Source organism: Centroberyx gerrardi, chromosome 17 (genome assembly GCF_048128805.1).
Source record: "Centroberyx gerrardi isolate f3 chromosome 17, fCenGer3.hap1.cur.20231027, whole genome shotgun sequence".
NCBI classification, from domain to species: domain Eukaryota; kingdom Metazoa; phylum Chordata; class Actinopteri; order Beryciformes; family Berycidae; genus Centroberyx; species Centroberyx gerrardi.
In genome coordinates, this window is record NC_136013.1 from 12,452,582 (window position 1) to 12,475,303 (window position 22,722).

The 22,722-nt window shown below is 43.6% G+C and overlaps 1 protein-coding gene across 1 annotated transcript in view; it reads left to right on the top strand.

Moving 5' to 3' along the window:
• The window catches only part of stac (SH3 and cysteine rich domain), a 31,176-nt gene extending 19,321 nt beyond the window's left edge, over window positions 1–11,855 (top strand). The window contains exons 7-12 of the mRNA XM_071905442.2: window positions 112–193; window positions 1,053–1,120; window positions 4,503–4,597; window positions 8,676–8,727; window positions 9,963–10,100; window positions 11,205–11,855. Coding sequence (XP_071761543.1) covers window positions 112–193; window positions 1,053–1,120; window positions 4,503–4,597; window positions 8,676–8,727; window positions 9,963–10,100; window positions 11,205–11,303 — 534 coding nt within the window. The 3' untranslated portion in view covers window positions 11,304–11,855. The remainder of the gene's footprint in view (window positions 1–111; window positions 194–1,052; window positions 1,121–4,502; window positions 4,598–8,675; window positions 8,728–9,962; window positions 10,101–11,204) is intronic.
• The last annotated feature ends 10,867 nt before the right edge of the window (window positions 11,856–22,722 follow it).

Sequence of the window (22,722 nt, forward strand, 5' to 3'; positions counted from 1 at the left end):
GTTATTGTGTTTTCTATCTATCTATCTATCTATCTATCTATCTATCTATCTATCTATCTATTTATCCATGTATAGATCATTATTCTGTCTCTCTGCTCTGTTTGTGTGCAGACCAGCGACTTGGATAATGTTCCAGAGGAAGCGGTGGCTCACAGCAGTAGGCAGGAGCTGTCTAGAAAACACAGTGATGATGGTGAGTATCCATTGCGGTACACTGTGTGCATCTGGACAGAAGCCAGACAGTGACACAGGGAAAAAAAACAGAAAAAAAATTCTCCTGCTCTTCCCACAAGAGAGGCTGAGAAGGTTGCAACATCGAATTCTCTCTCTATGAACCATCAAATGAGGTTTTTCACCGTTTTCCACTGAGCTGGACTCGCTCTTTTTTGGAGTGTTTGTTCACTGTGACTCACCTATAGAATATCCTGTGGTTAAAGCTTAAAAAGAAAGCGTGGATTTTGAACTTGTATTGCGTTTGGCACTTTATTCAGCGGTGGCTGGGTTCTTTTATCTGCTCAGTGTGTTGCTGCACAATAGGATCTGTAGTGGAGGGCGAGGCATTGACCCTTTACATCCTGAAGCATTCAACCTGAGCAGTGAAGGCAGAAGTAACTACAGGGAGAATTGTGAAGTGCAGACCTTGGTATTGGAAAACGTCATTTCAAGCACAGCCACACCGCTGACTGATATTCTTCAAAGAGAATAGCAGCTGACCCACGAAAAAAGAAATGAAAAACCTCTTGCTCACCTTCTTAGGTTGCGAAACAACAATTCCCCCCGCTGTCTACTTGAGTTTCTTGAGAGTGAGCTTGGTGAAGGGAAAAACACACACACACATTTATGAGTGTGCTCTATTCTAAATGCCATTTCGACATGCTGTGCCTTTAGCAAAATATGTAATGAAAGCAGGTATTTCACTGACTCCTGTAAGGTCAGCAGTTTAAGCATTTTCTGATAAGACTTCTTCTGAAGTGTTAAATGTTTAAGATTGGTTATTTCATGTTTTTATCCATGGTCGTTGGTTTCATTAAGCGATTTGTTTTTGTTCTTAGTCTTCACAGTCCTGGAGAACGGGACGGAGCATTACCAGCAGCCAGAGAGAAAGCCTGAGGATTCACCGGTGAGAAACTCAAACACTTAAAGACAAAGCCCACAAAATCTTTTTATGCGAATCTAATATTGAAGATCAAAGGAGGGATGGAAGGGCAAATTAATGAATATGTGTGTGTTTGTGTGTGTATGTGTGTGTTTGTGAAAGAGAGAGTTTTAGACGCCTTGGCAGCACTGTTCATCTAACCTTCGTGCACGTTAATAATAATAGTCAGTAAAGCAAGCTGAATTGAACTGAGAGGGAAAGAGAATGATTTAAAGTTGCTGCTGTTTTAAGCTCTGTGTGCCAACAGAGCTGAGCAGGATGCATAGCCATAAATATGAATTAGTTTGATTTACAGCAAATGCTGCTTTAGGCCACAGTTAATGGTTCTTGTAAGGTGCTTGTTACATCAAAAGACCCTTTTCATGGGTCCAGCTCTTATGACCAAACTCAAACCTCAGTGAATTAAGACTGCTAGCACACAGAGCATGGGCATACACTGTTTCACTGTTGTTAGGAAAACCTTGTATTTCCAAAATGTCGACTTTTCAGCTTTATTTTTTAGCTTGACCACCATGCATTTTTGAGTTAATACAACTGGATTTGAAAGGTTTCATGAACCCAAGAGATGTAAAATTTTCTCATCCTGTAGAGGAGCATATGGTCCTTAAATTGAAGTTAAAACATGACAGTCACCAAAATTGGAGGGTACATTAAAACACTGGAAGGTTTTCACCCGACAGCATCTGTACATAAATTAACTTTTTAGCCAAATAATAAACTTCTGATTATAGAAAGAGGAAAAGGAAAATGCAGACTGAATGCAGCCTACTGTACGTTAGGGGAATGAGATTGTGTGATGCTCCTCCAATCGTGGACTCTCTTGCATTCCACTTCTTTTCAAGTTTTCTACAAGTCTCCAGCAGCCACAGTAGCCAACTTTTTACCCTGAGATTTATCTTCTCCTCGTCTTTCACAGCGCTAGTTACTCTGCAGCCCGGTGTCTAGGCGGGTAGCACCGGTGCAGCCTGAAAACCTCTGAGAACTGTCTGTGCTCGTTGACCAACGCCTGAACTCTGTCCGGTCGGTCTGAGAACTGATACGGAGCCAGATCACGCCGGGTCCATCAGCATGCTACACTTGGCCCGGCTCCATCGTCGCTGCCGAATTTCCCAGGAGTTAGAGGGAAAACTTCTTTTCCTGCTGTAACAAATCATACCCCAGCTGACTCGGCCGCTGGCCCGTGCTGATAGGGATAAGCCCTGACCCTCATGTTTGGATCTGCAGCTCTGGGGTCTGCGCTGCAATATTTATTCTCCACGCTACATGCGGCGCTGACAGTGCAACAATTCATGTCGGTGAAAGAGAAAGGGTAAACTTTTGCGAATATCACATTACCCCCTGTGGAGTGACAATGAATATTTCATGGGCAAATTTCGAAAAAAGCTCTGTGCATTCCCTTTCTATCTTTTCATCTTCCACGGTGGGATCTGGTGGGAGAGGTGCTGACTTTACCGCTGCAGGATCGACATTCGTTGCACATATTTCCTCTTTGCGGCCATCTTTCCTGTTTACTTTTTAGTTTTACATGTTTATCTGTATTGTCAACAATGGAAAAAGACCACAGACACTTGGGCAAACGCAAAAATGAACAAATAACCATGCAAGGCAAACATGAACACACACACACACACACACACACACACACACACCTCTCCTCTGCACACACCCAATACAATCTACCAGTCCAGCCGGCCATTTCAGAGGAGCGACATGAAGTGCATTGTGCGGTGTTATCAGGCTGGACTGAGCACAGCTGGCAGCGGGCTGTTTGTCTGTCGGCCGACAGCTCCATTAGATCAGGCTGGCGGACGGACAGATGGAGACTCTGCAGGGTAATGAGCAGAGGAAAACGCTCGATGCTCCTCCACCAAGGAAGGAGCCTCCAATCTGAGATGAGAGGCACACACACACACACAGACATCCACACACACATACATTCACATAAATACACACAGACACACACTGGATCGCCGTCTGTTCACATTTCCACATTTAGTGCTGAATTTCCAGAGATCACTTGATAATCAAACAGTGTGGCCAGTAATCTTTTTCCTTATAGACTTTCTGTTGATGAAGTTTGAGTTTCTCTTTTCGTTGTCTGTTCAGCCATAGTGGCTATCGCTGCTCATGCTAGCTACCCAGTTCTTCTTCTGTTTGTTCCAAACAAACCAGGAATGTATCACCCCTTGTGTGTCAGAGGAAATCTCCTGGGAAAGATCTACCAGACACCAGGTGTTTAGAACAGCAGTTGAAATTGTAAAAGTGTGATGTGCGATGAACAGAGTATAGGTTGAATCACTATTCTGTTAAAGCAATCGGCGATAGAGACAAGTGTTTAGCACATGGTCCCCCATACACAACACTGCCTACTGCCTTTTTGAGTACTTCAATTACAAAGGCTGCCCGAGCTCCCCTCCACTGTTCCAGGCTCCCGCAGCACCGTGAGGCTCTCAAGGCCAGTGAGGAGCTCTTAGTTAACTGTAATGGATTGCCATTGGTTGATGCTGTTGCTTTCAACCAGAGGCCAGAGAAGCAGTTTGCCTTGTGGCCACGGTAACTCGACTCATCCATCAGCCACATCGCTAGTCTGCCCGGGTGATGCATGGGGAGCCATTTTGTGCCACGGCAAACTGGAAAAACTGCTCTTCATTACTGTACAGCGCCACGACCGCCGTCTCAGAGACGGCAGATTTCCCTGTTGTCTTGCAAAAGTAGCCATCAGTGTGTCTTAAGGTCTTTCTCATATCTTTAAACACAATTTCCCCACAGGCACAAAAGAAAAGCGTACATGATCTGTGCATTTGGAAGAATTTCAGATACACAGGAGGTTGGTTTGAGACTTAAGATGCTGGTGATGAAACAGGAAAACACCCTCGGTTTTTTTGAGCAGGTGCGAAGAGCACCAGAGCGCCGGAATATCTTGCTGCTAATTGTGCTAACACTTCAACAACTTCCTCTCCACCCACACCTCGATCCTCTTTTAATTTCCTGAGAGTTTATGAAAACAGGACCGAGGGATCCTGCTTCTCCCACTCATGTTGATGATGGATTAAAAGGGAGCAGATTGCAGAACAACTTAAGCGCTTCCTCCGTCTATCAGTCTATTGTAAACAAGGGCTTTGTGTGAATGTTAAAAATGTTAGACTTTATTATGATATGATTACAAGAAAAGTGTATATGTGTGTGTGTGTGTATTTCTGTTTCTGCATGTGTGTGTGCGTGTGTGCCTGCGCATTGTTTAATTTGTCTGCCTGTATTGCATTTTTTCCCTTAGAATTCTTGAAAACCAACTCTTTGTGTTTGCATGTGTGTGTGTGTGTGTGTGTGTGTGTGTGTTGTCTATCAGGAGCGGAGCCAGTTACAGAAAGACGTTCTCCAGCTCAACACCTATGTGGCCTTGTACAGTTTCACTCCCCAGGAGAGCCAGGACCTGGAGATGAGGTTAGTTTGCACACACACACACGCACACACACACACACACACACACACACGCACACACGCGCACACGCGCACACACACACACACACACACACACACACACACACACACACACACACACACACACACACACATACACACATGCATCTTACATCTTATCTAGAAATCTCACTACAACACCCATTGGCATTACTCAGCGGAAACAATAACACAGTACCTGTCCAGGGAGCGCAGATGGAATACTGCCGGCTGACTGACTCTGGCTTGCCCACAATGATTTCTTTTGATGCATTTTTCTCCTGTCCAGAACATCCAAAAGAAAAGAGAAAACCCAAAAAGGATGCAAAGCAAAAAGGCAGAGACTCTGCCACGCTGCACACTCAATTCTTCTGCAAGCACAATTCTACATTACTGTGAAATCTGATGTGAACCTTCCATACAAGATAAATTGAATCCAGCACTGCTGAATTAATTCATAGGCAGACATATTTCCCCAAAGGTCACCTGCCAGGTAACATCTATCACAAAGTCATGCTGTACATCTCTACCTGCATAAAAACTATCTGCTCCAGTTCAGCTGGTGTCTCTCTGTCCATAAACTGTGGCTTATGATGATTGCAGTTATTTTGCTCGATATTGTGATCACAATTTTTAATCAGGATTATTAGTCTCAATGATGTGGGAAACACTATTATTTTCTTGGACTTTTTTCATCTCCCATCAACATCCTCACTATTTTCAATTACAACGGGGCTGAGGAATTGAATTCCAGTGGTGGAAAGAGAACTAAAACATCCTACTCAAGCAGAAGTTGTTACTTTGCTGATATTTTACTTAAGTAGAAGTAAAATTATCAGTGTAAAAATCTACAATAAGTAAAAGTAAAAAGTAGCTCATTTAAAAAGTAAAAGTTACTTTTTTAGATAAAAGAGCATTGGATTTGGAGCAGTGATTTTTTTCCATGCAATTATAAAAGGATGAAAGGACAGAATTCAAACTAGATTCTTTGAATTGGAAAAATTAGAAATTACAAAATAATGTGCAAAACAGTAAGTAAAGTACCAGATTCTCTTCTTTGCTAACTGACTGTTCACTGTGAATGGATCCACAATTTGTCAATTTATGATTGTCCAGTTTCTGTTGCTTATGGAGATCTTACAAAATGTGTACTCTGTAATGGATGTGATTTAAAATGTTGCAAAGTACAATACTTCAGTAAAAACATACTTAAGTAAAAGTAAAATCACTGACTTTAAAAAATACTCAAAAAAGTACATGAAAAAACGACTTAATTACAGTAATGTGATTAAATGTAATTAGTTACTTCCACCCTTGCTGAATTCTTTGATTTTTACAGTAATTGTGGAAAGTAAAATCATGATATACTGTACAATTATACACGATACACATATTACATTATACATACATAGGAGCAGTCTCAGATGGAACCACTGATTACCAAACACGATCCTCCTGACCCTCCTGGCCTCAGCATCTGACCTGCAGCGTCACAACAGGATCTGTGACTGGATTGAGTTTTATTCATTGGTTTCTGTCGCTTTTCTTGTTGCCTTTGTAATGGTGATCACAGTTATTCTAAACTCTCCTTTTATGCTACATGTACACACACACACACACACACACACACACACACACACACACACACATAAGGTGTTTACCATTGGAGATAAGCAGGCAGGCTTCAGTGATGCTGTAGTTGCTGGTGAGCAGCTATCTGGTCTTTGTCAGTGTCCCTCTCTAATTCCTGCTTTATTATGCCAGGAAATCCAATTGTCTGTCATTAGTGTGTATGTGTTTGTTGTCCGCTGTTGCCTATGTAATCATTCAGCCTGTATTCTATTCAGAGAGTAGCAGAGGCCAAAGTCTACAGGAATAGATCCCCAACAGGATCTAATTAACTTCCTTTTATTGGAAGAGGGTCCTTACAGAGTTTTTGACCACAGTGGCCTCATTACCAGAACCTGGCTTCGTTGATAGTCTATAAATACCCGTCAATTTCATGCGTTGTTGCGTTAACCCTGACAGAGACAGCTAGTCTTTGAAAAGTTAACTCAAAGAGTGAATCAGCACTAAATCACGTTTTTGAGCTGTAAACATGCTTACATGGCGTCTATATATATAGTGACTACTGACTAGCATTAATCATGTACTTGTACATGTTTTTTAATTAAGCCCTGCGTCCGCTACTAGGGGAAGAAAACCGTGTTTGCACTTCTATCTATGGGCTGAAACTTTCAACTGTGTTCGCATTTCTAGCCACACCTTCAGTCAGTGATGTCAAGGCAGGTATTTCGCCTGCAGCAGCGTCAAATGGTTTGCCGTCAGAACATCAGAAAAGTACAGATGGGTGATCCGTCATCACAGACACACACCTCTGTTCGCTCTCACTCCGCACTCCACTTTTTTCGCACCTTTCAAAAGTGTGTAGCTACTAGGCTGAAAACAGTGCATTAACACACTCTTTAAATTTAATAATTCTCTAAAACAATATGAGGTTTTGTCTTGGACACTATATGTATGGCTGCCTCTTTTTGTTACAAGTATTTAGGTTTGTCACCCTGCACCTTGACACAGATGTGCCGTTTTTTATGTGCATGTGTCAAAAAAACATCTTGTAGAACGATAATTCACATTTGACATTGCTGATATCTCTATGCCACTAGCCTGTCTCATTGTCTACAATACAATCTGACACTCAAGCTGCGAATTTTATCCCCCACCTTAACAGTGATGGATAGGGTGTCATCTGTAACAGCCTTTGAAAGAGGCCCTTAGGAAAGAGAGCATTGCTTATGAACAGTCCTTCAGCCCAAGTATCCATTTGCTCCTGGTTCTCATAGAAATCCTAGGAGGCTTTAAGGATATGAAAGTGCGCTCTCTCTCTCGCTCTCTCTCTCTCTCTCTCTCTCCCTCTCTCTCTTCAATCACCAGGCTTCATTTGATATTCATTGACTCCTTCTCCAGGACTCCCTGTCCACCGATAGCCGCCGTACAGTACAAGCTTCACCGAGTGTTGTTTCAAATCTCATCTCTTATGAAAGCCCGCTTCGAGGCTTTTCCCCCCCGAGGATCCCGTCGCAGACCGTGATCAATACATCACAAACTTAACACATCAAAGCACAATGGGGAAAAATTGGAATCCTCAATCAAAGGGTTCAATTTTCTTTTTAAGGTAGAAAATCAGGTTTGTGATTAGTTGCAGATGCTGCCACACGCTCTGATTACATGATTACTTTTGGACTATGTGATATTACAGTGATGATGAGTGCTGCATTATTAAACTGTTGATTCAGAAAATCTACTGCTTGGTTCTTTTTTGTTATTTAATGGACAATTATTTCAGTAACCTTTGTATAAGAGATGCCCACCATTTTTCTCACCTTTTATTGTATGTGGAAAACATGCAGCATCTCATACTGCACAGTTCCTGTTCTTCTACTTGGAACAACATGCATCAACTTTGTTCTCACAGTCTTAGAAGGTTTTACAGCGTTGGGTGAGGATGTTTTTCTCACCTACTATAAAACGGTGTTTTCTGAGTCACGTTGATTATTCCCAGCAAAGGACAGTCAGTGTTGTAATTGGACCACGAGAGGAGAAGAAAGGAAACTATATAAAACCGCATTTCGGCCAACACCGGTCCCTTTGGTTCTTATTGGTTGAATATCGCCCGTGGCTTTGAAACAGATGCTAGTAATTATGACACACAGGTTGATGAGGTACACATGATTCATGCATTTCCTGGATGAGGAAGAATTACAGACAGGATGAAGGTACATCACATCTAGTGTGAAAAAGATTAAAAAAAAAAGAAAAGACAAACTCCCTCTGTTAAGAGAAACTCCTGGCTCTGGCTTTTAAAACTAGCCAATTTGTTTTGGAAAAGTCAATAGTGATTTTGTCAACAATCTATCTTGCCTTTATTCTCCAGTAGACGATGCTTAATGTAATGTAATACTCTATTCCATTCAGCTTTTACATTTACCCTTGCTGCTCAGATAAGAGGAGAGAAAAAAGGAAATTTTAGGCTAATTCTTTTTTTTTGTTCTATTTGTTGTAGACCGGGAGACAGAATCATACTGGCTGATGACTCCAATGATGACTGGTGGAAGGTAGGTATGAAACCAATAATATATCACACTTAAGTAAATAACTCATGGTCATTAAAAATGTAATAATTTGTTTTGTTTGGCTCATTCAGCAAATTGTTTATCTTCCCATGAACTGGATTCAAAGTTACTGTCTGATAGTTGGCTTGTTGACCAGTTTGTATCTACTGTGTATCTTCTGCTAAGCCTGAAATGCCCGCATAAGAAATGGATTGATAAATTACAGGTAGTCGAGCAGTAAATTATGGGAGCAAGACAACAGCCAGCCTCCGGACACAAATGCATGACAGATAAATTATGGAGACAAAAGGGCCAAAACGTGACTCTGCAGAGCAGCTCGCCGCCACCAGAGCATGAAGAAGCTTATGCATCTTTTAACACTGTTGTTGTTCTCCACAGTCTGTATATAAACACAGACATCTGGCCTGACCGGCCTTAACATTGAACAACAGATACAACAGATACTAACAAGTCAAAAGACAAACCTGGCACCTGATAAGAGACATGAACTAAAACAGCTTTTGGTCTTGTGTTGTAAAATAGCCTTTTGTACATGTGTTATGTACTGTACAGGGTCGGGGTCAATTCATGAATGAACTCATCAATTCCAATTCAACTGAGGAATTGAAATTGGAACCTACAGGACATAGAATTGGAATTGAACTGGAATTTCAGGAAATGTAATTTAATTCAATGAAATTCTGTGAAATTTCGTGTGTTTTTAGTTTTTTCTTACATATCTGAGATTACACAGTGTTATATATTATCAATACTGAATATCATAAAATTTTCAAGGTGCCTTTCAGGTGGTATTTGATGCATAGCATGTAATCGTAATACATACATTATGATCAAATGTATTTGATTTGTTTAACTGTCTTATTTGATTCATAATGTTTGATTTATAATGTTTTAGCAAGTCAAGACTACCTCTGGAATTCAATTCTGGATCCTGTCCTTCCAATTCTGTTTCTTTAGAGCTGGGTAAAATTCCAATTCCAATTCCAACTCCAGGAATTGGATTGGAATTTACCATCCATTCTCCATTCAGTTCATGAATGGCCCCAAACCCTGGTAGCTACTGTATCTAACTAACGGACACCAGTTACCTCAAACCTCCTGTTGTTTCTTGGTTTAGACTTTTAGCTAATCATTTATAAAAACACTGGTTTTCTAAATCTTCTGATGTACTTCGCCACCTTTCCATGTGTCAGTTGTTATGTCATTTTTTTCCCCAGGGGGTAATTGAGGACAGGATCGGTTTCTTCCCAGCATCCTTCGCTCATCAGGTGCGGGCCGGGGACCAAGTGTTCAGGTGTAACAGGACGTTCATCGGCTGTAAGGAACAAGGCCAGATCACCCTGAAGGAAGGACAGGTAGGATCCTACAATCCTCATAATGATGATGATAATAACAACAACAGTAGGTAAATGTTGGATGTTTTAACCAAAGTGCAGTACAGTGAATACTACAGTAGAGGATTAGGGCCACATGTGAAAAATGTATTTGAGTTCTGAGTTTAAAGTCAGAATTCTGAGATTAAAGTCAGAATTCTGAGAAAAAAGTCAGAATTCTGATAGTCAGAATTCTCACTTTAAACTCAGAATTCTGAGTCAGAACTCAGAGTTCTGACTTTAATCTCAGAATTCTGACTTTAAACTCAAATACATTTTTCGCATGTGGCCCTAATCTTCCGTAGGAATACAGTACAGTACGTACTGTAGGTTTTTTGGTTAGGGTCAAGCACCTAAACTTTGCAGTGTTAGAGCCATGCTCAACCCATTGAGCCACAATGACAAGACACATTAAGGATTCATCTAGCCAAGTAAGCAGTCGGACCAAGCATTAGTAAGGCTGAGCCACTGAACATCGTTGTCATTATTGAATTTTGAAGCAACGACCTTTATCCTGGGCATAAAAGTTTCCACAGTACGCCTGTGACTAATTCATAATCACACCCCAGCCATTAGAGCACATCAGAATCACATTATCCACCAGCTCCTTATCCATCTTATTAACCCCCTGCAGCTCCCAAGTCGCCTCTTACCTCACCTCGACTCTTCCCTCCCATACACTTATTCACTGAAAAGCTTGACTTGAATTGGCCGATAGAGAATCCCTCTCAGCTGTAACTGCTGCATTAGCATTTTGGCATAATGGCTATTCGCTCGGATCACTCCGCCTTTTTCCCACAACGCTTTTGGGGAGTTAAAGCAAGCAAACCCCCAGCGGAGATGAAACCACTAAACACAAGATCAGTCCGTGACCCGCTGCCTTTCTTTCCCAGTCTCACAACAGTGAACACTAACCCAGTGGAAAATGTTGCATAGTACTTAGAGCAAGTATGCAAAGTCAATGTGTTTCAGGTCACTTGTAAGGGTTTATAAATGAACCAAATAGTAGGAAAGACAGAAATACATCCTGAGATTTGTCTTTCCGTTCAAGTAACATTCTCCATTACCTTTCCCTTTTGCCCTCAGGTTTGTGTGAGCAGTGAGTGTGAGCGCGGCGACTTCATCAGAGTGGCCTGCGGGAAGAAGAGAGGCTATGTGCCGTGTGATGTTCTGGAAATCATCTGAGAGAAACACTCAGAGAAGCGGAGAGAGAGAGAGAGACAGTCAGAGAGAATGAGAGAAAGAGAGAGCGAGAGAGAGAGGCAGAGAGTCGGCGAGAGAGGAAAGGAGGGTACGGTGGCTGTGACGGTAGCTGGGGGGTCAGTCGGTCAGTCGAGGAGGAACGCCGAACCTTCAAAATGGCCGCGCGGTACCAATCCGCCCTCATCGGCAGAACTGTGAGTTCAAAGGTCAAAAGGTGATGCTGCTTCTGTCGCTGTGGACTCAACTCTGACTGAGTCTCCTTTCCTCACTCCCTCTCAGCCCAAAGGGAGAGACGCTGAGATGACGGACCATGTCGTGTTTGCAAGGAGACTGCAGGTCACCGTATCACTGGATTCAATTTAATTTAGAGAGCCTATTTATGTTTCTTTTTTTTCCCTTTAGTTTTTATTCCGCTACAAATTGTGGTTTATTTTTGAAAGTGGAGCTGGCAGGCAGAATGTTTGACCTTACAAGCCTAAGAAAAGGAAATAAATCCTTTTTGCCGTGATTGTTTTTCAAGGTTTGAGTACATACAATGGCATTCTTCTTACAAGCAATTTAGTCTCTCATGCTTTAACATTATGTTCCAAGCAAGAGTTTAGCTTTTGAATCAATGATCAAAATAGTAGGTAGGTTTTGCTCTGAAATGTCAGATTATTTTCCATGATGTAATCCCTGATGTGAGCAGCTGATGTAAGAAATGGATGAGAACAAACAGCATATATTATGAAAAGAGACGTAAAATTTGTTCCTTTGCCTTCCAAAAGTCTACAATTTCTAAGAATTTACTGTATAACATCTAGCAGAACCAAGAAATAGCAAAACATCAGATGCAACAGTAAGATGTGGGGGAGTATCTTCAAAGGAGTATGAGAATCAAAGAGATCAGAAATTCTCAATGGTTTTTCAAAAATAGTTGCTTAGTCACTGCACTCCAGGATTTCACGTAATGATGATGATAATACACATTTTATCATTCAGAACCTGTTAAAATGTATGTTTCAGTCGATGCAAAACTTCCCACCAAGTTTAACAGTTTGTCATTCATTTTTGAAGGCTAATCTTGATTTGATAAGATATGATTTAATTAGTTTTTATTGATTTATCGATTCATTTCATTGATTTCTTTGTTCCATACATACATAAGATGTCAACATTTTCCTCACTGTAAAAGACAAGTGAATGAGTACAGCGAAGGTACAAAACAGTTGTTCATGACAGGCATGTAGCCCACATTATGTATGTGTTTTATGATGTAAATGATCAAAGCCCATTTGAACAGCTAGGAATGGCTTATCAACACGTGATGGTACATATAAGACATAAAATGATGCATTTCTAGTTAGCGCTTTAACTTTAAATGTGATCACTCTCCTGTGGTTTTCCTCTTTCTCAGCACAGACTATTCTAAACAGGATCTAGATAGGATTTCTTCTTCAGATCCTCGTTGAGTGAATTTATGGCAAGGTGTCGCACCATAGTAGATATAGTATATCTCTTAAAGGTCATCCTGCACTGAAACTTGGCTTTATTGAATGTCCAAGACCACTATAATGTACATACTGTATGCACAAGATTAAAATCCCTTGATTATCACAACAACCAAGAGTGTTTTATGAAAAGTGTTTTATTTCATGTCAGTGAACCTGTAACCATTGATTATCTACCCTTGGGTCAGGAGCATTATGCCAAATTAATCACACCTGTGTGGGTGCGGCGTCACCAGCAGCGCGCTATATCTCTGCGCACCCACACACTCATTCTCTTTTTATCCTCCTGCTCTGTAAGAGCATATGCTGAGAAGTCGTCACAAAATTGTTACTTTCTGGTTGTTTCGCTTTTTTTCGGGCTGCTTTGGGCACCCCGGCGGCGTCCCGTGATTGTGCTAAGAGCGTGGATATTGTACGAACAATTATATTGTTTGTTATTACCTGTGATTTCTTCTTAGAGGGAAGAGACGGCGTGCGGTTTGACTCAAGCGGGGATTCGACACTGGTGAGTGAGAGAGAGGAGGGTTCTTTTCTCTTCTCTTCTCTCTTCAACCGTGTGTGTGTGTGTTTCCCCAGTGGCAATCTAATTTAAAGGGGGATTGCCTCACGTTTATATTTTTGCCCTGCATATTAAGTCATAGTAAAAAAACAAAAAACCCCCAAACATATATGCAATTGTGTAATTGTGTTTTGCTAATTAACAGTTGGAGGATGGCATCCCAGGAGGGTGATGCAAGAGACAGTGGTCCGGATGAGGTAATGCCGCCGAGCCAGGTTCAAGTTCCTCCTGATGCAGGTGGCTCAGCAAAGGGGAGGATGTGCTCCAGGAAGAGGAAGTGGACAGAATCCATCCCAGTCTGTGATCCATGGGTGGACCTCATGCAGAGGCAGTTGGAGGAAATGCGTAAGACCATAGAAAATATGGCTGCAAGTCAGCACCAATTGCTTGCGCTGCAGAGTGGGCGGGGTCGGGGTTCCCCCCCTAAGCGTGCCCATCCTGACGCCCTGTCCCTTACAGCCTCAGATAACCTGGATAAGACCGATGGTTCTGACCACGGCTCCTCTGAGGGTGAGGATGATTATGATGGAATGGATGATGCCGATGCCAATTTCCAGGTAGGTCAGACCTCCTCCTCGGGGGCCGGTGAGTTGTCAGTTGAGACTTTGGTCTCGCGTGCTGCAGTAGCTGCTGGTATTCCCCCTCCACCGTCCCCTCCTAGGGCTTCTGCGCTGGACTGAGACCCGCGGGGGCTGAGACAGCCTCCATTGCCAGTGTTTCCAGATTTTGTCAAGCATCTGCAGATGTCTTGGGCAAAACCTAGGGAGGTGACAGCTCCCCGCTTGGCGCTCGCCATTCTCGGTGGGGCTGCAGAGCATGGTTTGGACGGAACCACAAGGGTTGGCTCGACCTTTGCAATGTTGACTGGGGCCACAGCCTCTGGCAGTAGGGATGCTCGTCACCCTAATAAGAGGTGCCGTGCCACCGACAGGTTGGTGGTGAAGGCTTTTCAGTCAACAGCCATGGCCTCTAGGCTGGCTAATACTAATGCTCTCCTCTTGATGTACTTGGAGGGTCTGATAAGAGACTCGGAGTCCAAAGACCCAGCGGACCTGATGTCGGAGATGGGAAAGGTCATTGATGTGGTGATACAGGGTGCGAGTGCTCAGGCTAGGGTCTTGGGCAACACTCTAGCCCAGCTGACCCTAGCTCGGAGACACGTCTGGATGAGCCAGTCTGGTCTGGCAGAGGTGGACCGTGAGGTGTTTGGGCCTGCAGCAGAGGCCGCGTTGGATGAGGCCCAGAAGGTTAGGGTGAGGACGCAGTCTATCCATCAACCGGCACAGTCCAGACCCCCGTCTCGGGGATCCCAGGGGAGACGTGTTGGCCTGCAGCGGTCTAGCTTTGCAGACCAGGGCCCTTCCTGGGGTTCTGGCAATTTCAGACAGAGTTTTGCCCCACGGCAGGAGCAGGGCCGTCAGCGCCCCCGCCCGCACTTTAGAGAGCAAACCACCCGTTCATCCTCCAAGCCACAGCAGCGTACCTGACAGTGCGCGGCCTCTGGCGTCGGCTTTTTCCGCTTCTCACCTCTCCTCCTGGCGTCACTGCACTTCATGCCTGTGGGTGATCAGCACACGGGAGCGTGGATACCGCTTGCAGTTTGCAACCAGGCCCCCTCGTTTTCGAGGCGTTCTGGAGACCAAGGTGAGGGACAAATCTTGTTCTGCTGTTTTGGCCAACGAGATTTCTGCCTTACTGAGAAAAGGTGCAATAAGGCCCCTGTCCCAAGGGGAGATGGGACAGGGGTTTTATTCCGTTTTTTTTCTGGTGCCGAAACGGGACAGGGGGTTCCGCCCCATCCTAAATTTAAAACGGCTAATGTGGGCCCTTTGTGGCAGCCGCCCAGGTCATGCCGTTGGGCCTGTTGCACACCTGCCCCCTTCAGCGGTGGTTCATACGTCAGAAGGTGTGTCCAAGGAAGGACAAATCCAAGTTGCTAGTTTTGCCTCAGAAGGGCCAAGGGGTCCTCAGGTGGTGGAGCCGGTCCTTGGCTGTCGAAGAAGGGGTTCCCCTGGGCCAGGGCTCCTCCAGGGTGACCATAACCACCGTCGCTTCCCTCTCGGGCTGGGGCGCAGTCTGGGAAGGGAGGTCCATTTGGGGGCACTGGGGTCCTGTGCAACAGGGGTGGCATGTGAACCTCCTCGAAATGGAGGCAGTCAGCCTGGCTTTGAGGCACTTCCTCCCAGCTATTGGGACGGCAGGTTTTGGTGAGGACCGACAGCACTGCAGTGGTGTCTTACATAAATCGGCAGGGTGGGGTGAGGTCCCCGTCCCTGCATGCAAGAGCGCAGCAGCTGCCTCCCTGAGGGCTTTTCATCTCCCGGGGTCTCAGAATGTAGCAGCAGACCTCTTGTCACGGGGTGGTCCCCACCCGGGCGAGTGGCGCTTGCGCCCACAGATTGTGGAGAGAATTTGGGGCCGCTTCGGGAGAGCAGGGGTGGACCAACACTCATTGCCCCTTGTGGGTTTCGATTCAGGGCCCACCTGGGCCACTGGGGACAGATGCCCTGAGTCTTCCATGGCCACGAGACAGGCTATATGCCTTCCCCCCGCTTCCTCTCCTGCCAGCCTTGCTAACAAGGATCAGGCTGCTGGGAGCCCAGGTGCTCTTAGTGGCCCTGAACTGGCCACAGAGACCATGGATGGCAGGGATCATGGAACTGCTGGAGGGCAGCCCATGGCCTCTCCCAGTCAGGCCGGACATGTTGTCGCAGGTGCAAGGGAAGATTTGGCACCCGAAGCCCCAGGTTCTGAGGCCTTCATGTGTGGCCCTTGAACGGCAGCGTTTGCAGGGGCTCGGCTTAGGCAGGGATGTCATAGACACTCTGCAGGCCTCCCGGGCTCTCTCCACCAGACTGCAGTATAGCAGCAAGTGGAGAGTGTTCAGGGATTGGTGTGCTTCTAAAGGGGAAAACCCCATGACTTGTGACATCTCTGTGATCCTGTCTTTTCTTCAGCGCCTCTTCACCATGGGGCAGGCAGAATCCACACTTAGGGGCTACCTGGCCGCTATCTCTACTAGGGGTGGAGCCGAATCCGAATACGGTATTCGGAAAAGCACAAATAGTGGGTTTTTATGAATATTTATTTCGTACAAACATTTTAAAAATTATTTGTTTTCGGGAAGAAAAAAAAACCATGTCAAATAACAGCGCGCAGGTCGGGACTCATAACGTAGCGAGGTTACATCGCTGTCTCCGTCTCTCTTCTCTGCTCCGCTGTGCTGTCTGTCTATGTATAGCTGCAGGTCTGTGTGTCTGGCAGAGCTGATCTTTGGCAGAGCTGATCTTTGGCTGAGTGGTCAGCGCAGTTGTCTGTGGTCTGGGAGACCGCGGTTCAAGACCTGCTGTGGGAACCCTCCTTTGTATAATAGTTTATTGAAGAACACTTATTTTAACACTTTAATATCCTAAAATTAGAAGTGTAATAAAAACAAAAACAGGATTGTTACGCTTATTTCCACTTTTATTCGAATACAAATACAAATAATTTTGCTGCCTCAACAAATACAGATACAAATACAAATACTGGGCTCTCTGCACATCCCTAATCTCTACAGGTCATGATAGGTGTGATGGGGTGTCCCCTGGGGCTCACCCTTTGGCATCGCGGTGTTTGAGGGTGAGGAGAAGCAGACCGTCTCGGCAGCGTCTTCTCCCCACCTGGGACCTTCAGGTGGTGCTCAGGGCTCTTTGTCTGCCTCCTTTCGAGCCTTTATCAGGCCTTGATCTACGGCTTCTCTCTTTGAAAACAGCCTTCCTTCTGGCTATTGTTTCGGCCAGGCGGGTGAGTGAGCTGTGTGCTCTGTCTGTGGATGGGGCTTGTCTCAGGTTTGGGGAAGGAGATGGGTCAGTCTGTCTCCTTTCAAACCCAGCTTTTCTGCCTAAGGTTCTGACAAGGGGATTTGTTTCTAAACCCCTGGTGCTGGACGCATTTCATCCTCCTCCGCACCCTTCTGCAGAGGCAGAGAGGCTTCACAAGTTGTGCCCGGTGAGGGCCCTTAGGTGCTATGTGAACCCCACCAGGTCCCTTCGGTCCTCTGGTAGACTTTTTGTCTCTCACGGGGGAAGGCTATTGGGCCAGGCCGTGTCAAAGCAGCGGCTGGCTCACTGGGTAGTTGACCTGATCTCCTTGGCCTACGGGCAGTCCGGTCTAGCTACGGGGGCGTCGTTGGAGGACACCTGCAGTGCAACAGGTTGGGCCTCCCCTTTGACCTTTACCAGGTTCTATCGGCTTAATGTGGCTTCCTCATCTGTTTCATCCTCAGTTCTCGTGGTGGCAGGGGATGGTTGATGTCATCGTCTGCGATGGCTGTTTAAGTTTTTTCTATGCCCTAAGAGTGTAGCACCCATGGTGGTGGGGCGCATGTTTTCATGGCAGCTGGGGCTGCTGTTTTGTTTGAAGTTTGATTCTGTTTCAAGTTCTAGCCCCGTATCTTCTGTTTATACGGCACGAACATGTCTGTGTTGAGACACTGTTTTTATGTTGCAATTTTGGAGAACCTTTTTTTGTTAAGGCAGGATTAATGTTGTATACATGTCCTTATGGTTGCAATAAATTGATTGAGTGCACCAGTACTGGGTTCTGTGTTTTTCTGTTATTGTCACTGAAGACTGAGGGGCGAATTCACAAAAGTATTGCGCGGCTATTGCTGACGCTAAACCTGTGCAAATAACCCAAAAAGAAATGCACCGCTAACTGCGCTGCCATGCAATAGCGTCTCGGTGCTCCTGTGCTATTTGCACGTATTTAAATTAGGTAATATGCATACATTTGGCGCAAAATTGGCCCCTTTCTATGCAAATGAGCCTCATTGCAAAAACAGTCCAATTCACAAAGGTCGGCGCTAATTGCCACATGCAGTTAGAGTGAAATTATTAGCGTCTTCAGAGAGTTGGTGGTAACTGAAGCGCATTTATAAGGGGTGTCACGCCCAGACTTTATCACTTGTTGATTTAACTGAGAATTGAATTGAATTGACCTTGCAAATGTCTCTGCAACAATTCCACCTTTGTGTGACCTAAAAAATAAAATTGTCTATAAATACAGTCTGTAAATAATATTTTGACATTATTATTATTATTACTATAGAACTTTAACACAGATTGCTTCACAAACAAAAGCAAATAAATCAGTACAACCAAACAATCAATACAACTCAATTTCTCACTCTGAAAATATTTTCACTTATCTCACTAGTCAGCACAGTGGGCTTTATTTTGGCCTAAAGATTCAGCACCATGGACAGCCCCGCTCAAACTCATTTACAGTATTACCTCCGCCAAGGAGATTATGTTTTCGGTGCGGTTGTTTGTGTGTTTGTTTGTCTGTCTGCAGGATTACGGAAAAACTACTGGCCCGATTTTCATGAAACTTGGTGGAAGGGTGTAGCATGGGCCAAGGAAGAACCCATTAAATTTTGGAGCGGATCCGTATATTGGTTGCGCTTGCACATTTGCATATCATAGAAGACTGGATTGGCCTTGGTGGAGGTCTGCGCTCTCCGAGTGCCCTTCTAGTTTATTTTGGGATGCAGTGAGATGCAATGACAAACAAAGGATACAGTGACAGGAAATAAATGAATAAAGCTCCCCTACATTCTCCTTTGTTCTCCGCTTCAAATCATGCCATCTTCTTTTGCAGTCTGAAGGTGTGCGTTTGGAAACACCAACAGCACTGACAGACTGGGATATTAAATCCCAAATATGGTTTCTCGCAGTCCCGGTTAAATTTCTTGCCTGAAGTTTTGAGGAATGCCTCTGCACCTCATCCGTCAGGACTTGCAGCTCGCGGTCTAAAAAAATCATTTTTCTCTAAGGCAACATTTATACTTTGCCACATTGATAATTGCAATCAGACGCAAAACAGGGGCAAATTGCACTCAGTTGCAACAGGTTATGGGCGTGTTTGCGCTGGCATATCATTAGCGCAATATGTGAATCGGTCCTTGAGACGGAGCAAATAGCGGTTGCAAATGATACGCAATTCATGGTGCTATTAGCGGCCGCAATCCATTCTTTGTGAATTCGCCCCTCAGTGTTTCAAAAGTATATTATATACATGTATTATTACATGTATACATGTATTCTATATTTATTCTGTTCAAAAGCTTTGTTTGATTATTGTTATCATCAGCAGCTAATTATTACATTTAATGGGGGGGACTATTTAACTTTTTCCATTACTGCACACTGGTGGCAGTGACAAGGCAGAATCAGAGCGGGTGCAGCAGAAGGAAAACCGCTCTCAGATTGGCCCGGTCGGCCAAAGGTGCTACTGGAACCGCAATACCGCCACAAACAACACTTCCATGTTGATTTTTTAAATTTGAGACCACTTGGCCAATAAGCAAAAAAAAAATCTCTGAAAATGGTCAGTAAGTGGTCATGCAAGCTATGGTATTAGGAGATGCTGGAGCTGAATTCATTTCAAAACAACAGCTGCATATTCACATGAACAGGCTTAAGGTGTTTGCAGACTGTGCCATTTTGTCCATCTTATTGCCGTCCCAGACACATTTTTCACATCTGGGAAATTGTCTTCAAAGATGGTTAGCAGTCTTTGTTCATTCGGTGGGACAAGGTCAAGATCAGCCAATCCATGGAACGGCCTTAATATGTAGCCTACAGTCTGACAGGCTGACAATAAAGATTTTACTTCTCTCCAATTACACAGTCCAACATAAAGTGAATGCAAAAGACGGTTACAATCGCACAGTCTGCAAAAAGCTTCAGCTATGTAGCCCCATTCACACCTAATCATTTTTACTCATTTACACTTACTATGCCAGGGGACGCTCATAATCCAGATGTAACATTGAAAGTAAACAAAGTGGTGAATCTCCTCTCAGGTAGAATGTAACTACTTTTGATACGATTGCAGCTGCAATGATTGTGGCCTTATTAAGTTGTGTAAAAAAATAAAATACACGTGTTATTTAAAATGATGGATTACATTCGCCAATGCAGCGTTATGTCTCTGAGCAGTTTTTAATGGATTTTAAAAAACAATAGGAGCCTATGACTTCTGGGAGGTCGGACAAACCTGCAGTAGAACAGACAGTAGGTGCTTCTGACTGGCAAATACATCGGTGGGTTTAGACTTTGCATGTGCATTAAAGGGTATATGTGTCACATTTCTGCCTTACTGAAGCATAATATGACTAGTAAATATCAGCAGAGGTTCCTGAATAGTAGTGAGTGAAACAAAGTGAACAGCCACGGCGCACACGCTGCAGAGATTTCTGCATTCACCTGCTCTACTCCTAAACCTAAATTAAGGCTTACACCTAGTTCCCAACATTACCCATTATTTCTAAACTTGCTATTGGTCTCAGCAACAACCGGCTGAAAGGACCTGAGGACCACACTGGAAAAAAGGCCACTTCAAAAATAAGTAAAAAAAAAATTAAAACAAGATGTTTTTTGCTTGTAATAAGTAAAAAAATCTGCCAATGGAGCAAGTGAAAATTCACTCGTTAAGATTTCCTGAAATAAGATTTGATATTTAGGCCTTTCAAGATAAAAGAGATCTTGAAATTAGCTGGGAAAACTAATTTTTAGCTATATTTTACTAGTATTAGGAAGTGTTGTGTCTCATAATAAGCCTGTAATGCTCAGAAGTAGTATTTTTTCCCTCAAAAGTAGCTTTTTGTTTTTTTTACCGTTGATGTCATCCTCTTCATTTCAAGTGTATTTAACTTATTTTAAGTTCTATAATAGTGACACTGGTCTAGATTTAAGACCATCACCTACTTGAAATAAGATTAGAAAGTGATATTTAAGCATTTTAAGATAAAATATGTCTTGAAGTTAGCTGGAAATACTCATATTGAGCATTTGTTACTAGTATTAGGAAGTGCTTTTTGTGTCATAATAAGCCATAATTCTCCAGCCTGGCATCCTCTTCATTTCAATTCAAGTGTATTTAACTTATTGTAAGCAATAGTGATGCTGTTCTAGATTTAAGACAATCACCTACTTCAAATAAGACTGAAAAATTGAAAACTAGTCTTGCATTAAACCAACAAATGCTTTATTTTCTCTGCATAAAAGGAACCATGCCTTTAACTTTTTAGCTCTGTGGAATGCAGGAGTAAACATACAGTTCTGACAAACCAGTGCATTACATGGAGACTTCTTCACAGCAGTGTATGACTGGAGCACCATTCACCCCTCCCTCTCTCCCTCCCTCCAACCATCCTCTCTCGCCACACAACAAGAGTCCCATGGACAGAGGTCTGTTTTTAAGTTATGCAGAACATTTGCATAGAATGAATACAATTTTGCACTGGCATTAGTTTTTTTCAATATGTTTTGGCTCACAGTGTGTATAGAACTGTAATAAAAATAAGGAAAACATAGCAGAACATGCCAAATATGTGTGTGGGTTAAGGTCGGACCCGAACATCTGACCAATGTGTCCCTCAATACACCTACAAATTGCTCATTATTGTAACATTCAAATTAAGGGTTTTGGGCTAACTTTAACATTGGGCAAACTTGGCTAAATTCCAACCAAGAATCAATGGCAATGACCGTGGATTGTAGTAGCCTAGAATAGAATCTCAGAGAGAGAGAGAGAGAGAGAGCGAGAGCGAGAGCGAGAGAGAGCGAGAGAGAGAGATCTATCCTATAGTCCACATCTAACCATTGGCTTTATTGGCCAACAAAAGCTTTCCAATCGGCCATGCCCTTCTTGTAAGATGGTGTGAGATCTCGCTCATGGATTGTGTCCAAGAGGACCTCCGTTTGTATGACTGAAAGCAGAGTGGCTACACACTTGGGGTACGTAAGGTGTAGGGCATAATAGTAGGCCATAAGGTATAAAGCACCCTCGGTAACCTTGTCTTTTGGGAACGTAGTTATCGGCACATCTCCTACAGCCAGGAGGCAGTTGGACGAACTCACAATCAGGACTGGACAGGAGAGAGGGCGCATCGGGGTCTTCTTTTTCCTTAAACATATAACACAGACATCCTTCTATCAGGATAATGCACTTTTGTTTCAAGGATCATTTCGGTATTTTGGAACCTAAGCCATTTTAGAAGGTTGTTTACAATCAAATATCACTTTCCAAAGCAAAATTCAGACGAAAGGTGCAGTACTGAGAAAGTTACAGCTGAAGTTGCTGCTTGTAACTGTCCCCAATGCATTTCCTGTTCACATACGTTGTAAGCCTTCCAAAACACTGAAAACGTATGTTTTCGAAATCAGTAGGCTTAAAGAATAGCAAAATGCGTCTCTGCTGTACAAAATTGTGTTGCTAAACACACTGTATTTGAATTTACAGGAATGTATTTAGATTTGTTGGGCTAGCCAAGGCTAGGCTAGTCTTGCAAGGTCTTCATTAG